Source organism: Phalaenopsis equestris, unplaced genomic scaffold (assembly GCF_001263595.1).
Source record: "Phalaenopsis equestris unplaced genomic scaffold, ASM126359v1 Scaffold192888, whole genome shotgun sequence".
Taxonomy (NCBI): Eukaryota; Viridiplantae; Streptophyta; class Magnoliopsida; order Asparagales; family Orchidaceae; genus Phalaenopsis; species Phalaenopsis equestris.
In genome coordinates, this window is record NW_018212837.1 from 1 (window position 1) to 997 (window position 997).

Genomic DNA, 997 nt, shown 5'->3' on the forward strand with positions numbered 1-997 from the left:
TCAAGGAAATATATTTTGTCAGTAAATGATGCTGAAACCAAACAATTGTGATAGGGCTAATGATGATGATAAATTATGTGCTTGAGACTTTCTTCTTGTGATCCTCATTGCCTGTAAGTTTTTGCAGAAAAAAAAATCTATTATGCTTTAAAGAAATGGTCTATCGATCTAATGTGACTATTGCAAAGAGTAGATTGTTCGTCAGGTTGCTTTATAGTTTTGAGAGCTGTATTTCTTGAGGAAATGCATGCTTGATTGTCAGTAAATGCACATCTCTTTTTTGATCATTTATTGTGTTTGTTACAGTTATAGTTTTATCAAATAAATTCCGTATTTTCATCTTATTACTGATGGAAAAGCTTACTATTTTGCTTTTCAGGAATATGCTTTTTCCCCATCAGCAGTTGCAATAGACTTGGAATCTGGAGATTCTAAGGAGGTCTTTTTCCATGCAAAACGTGTTGCATACAGGTTCACAGTTCTGTTCATCAATAAGTTCTAGATCTTTTGCTAGAATAGAGAATTAAAACTTAAGATTATCTGTATACACTGGTTACTTTTCAATGCTCTTGATTTTTCCTTGGTCTTATTGAGTCTCTAGGGGTTAAATTTTCTTATAATGGTTTGTTAGCTTTAGTGTAGAATTCTTTCTTATAATGGTAATATAGCTCTTTTAAAGCAGCTTTAAATTAAATTTAATTATACTTAAATCAGATATTTTAACTGTTAGCTAAATGTCACAATATACTCATTTTATTCGACTTTTCCTCTTCTTCTTTCTTCTTTGAGTATAACAACCTATATTTAATGATTGAATTTTCCATTTATTGCAGTGTCTTGGGCACTGTAACGTTAATTTCTGGCCAGCCAAAGGAACGTGTAATAGTGGAGGCACGTTCAGAGTCTCATGATTTTTACGAGGAAGCAACAACAGATGATGCTGGAAGTTTTCGTCTTAGGAGTCTTCTCCCAGACATAACTTATACGATAAAATTAG

General features: G+C 32.3%; 1 protein-coding gene across 1 annotated transcript; it reads left to right on the plus strand.

The window, feature by feature from the left end:
- Positions 1-379: 379 nt before the first annotated feature.
- On the plus strand, positions 380-993 carry LOC110034739 (the record flags this gene model as incomplete). Its single annotated transcript, XM_020738982.1, has 2 exons — positions 380-471; positions 834-993. Coding segments are annotated over 2 exons (252 nt in total), but the record flags the coding sequence as incomplete, so codon positions are not given.
- Between the last annotated feature and the right edge of the window lie 4 nt (positions 994-997).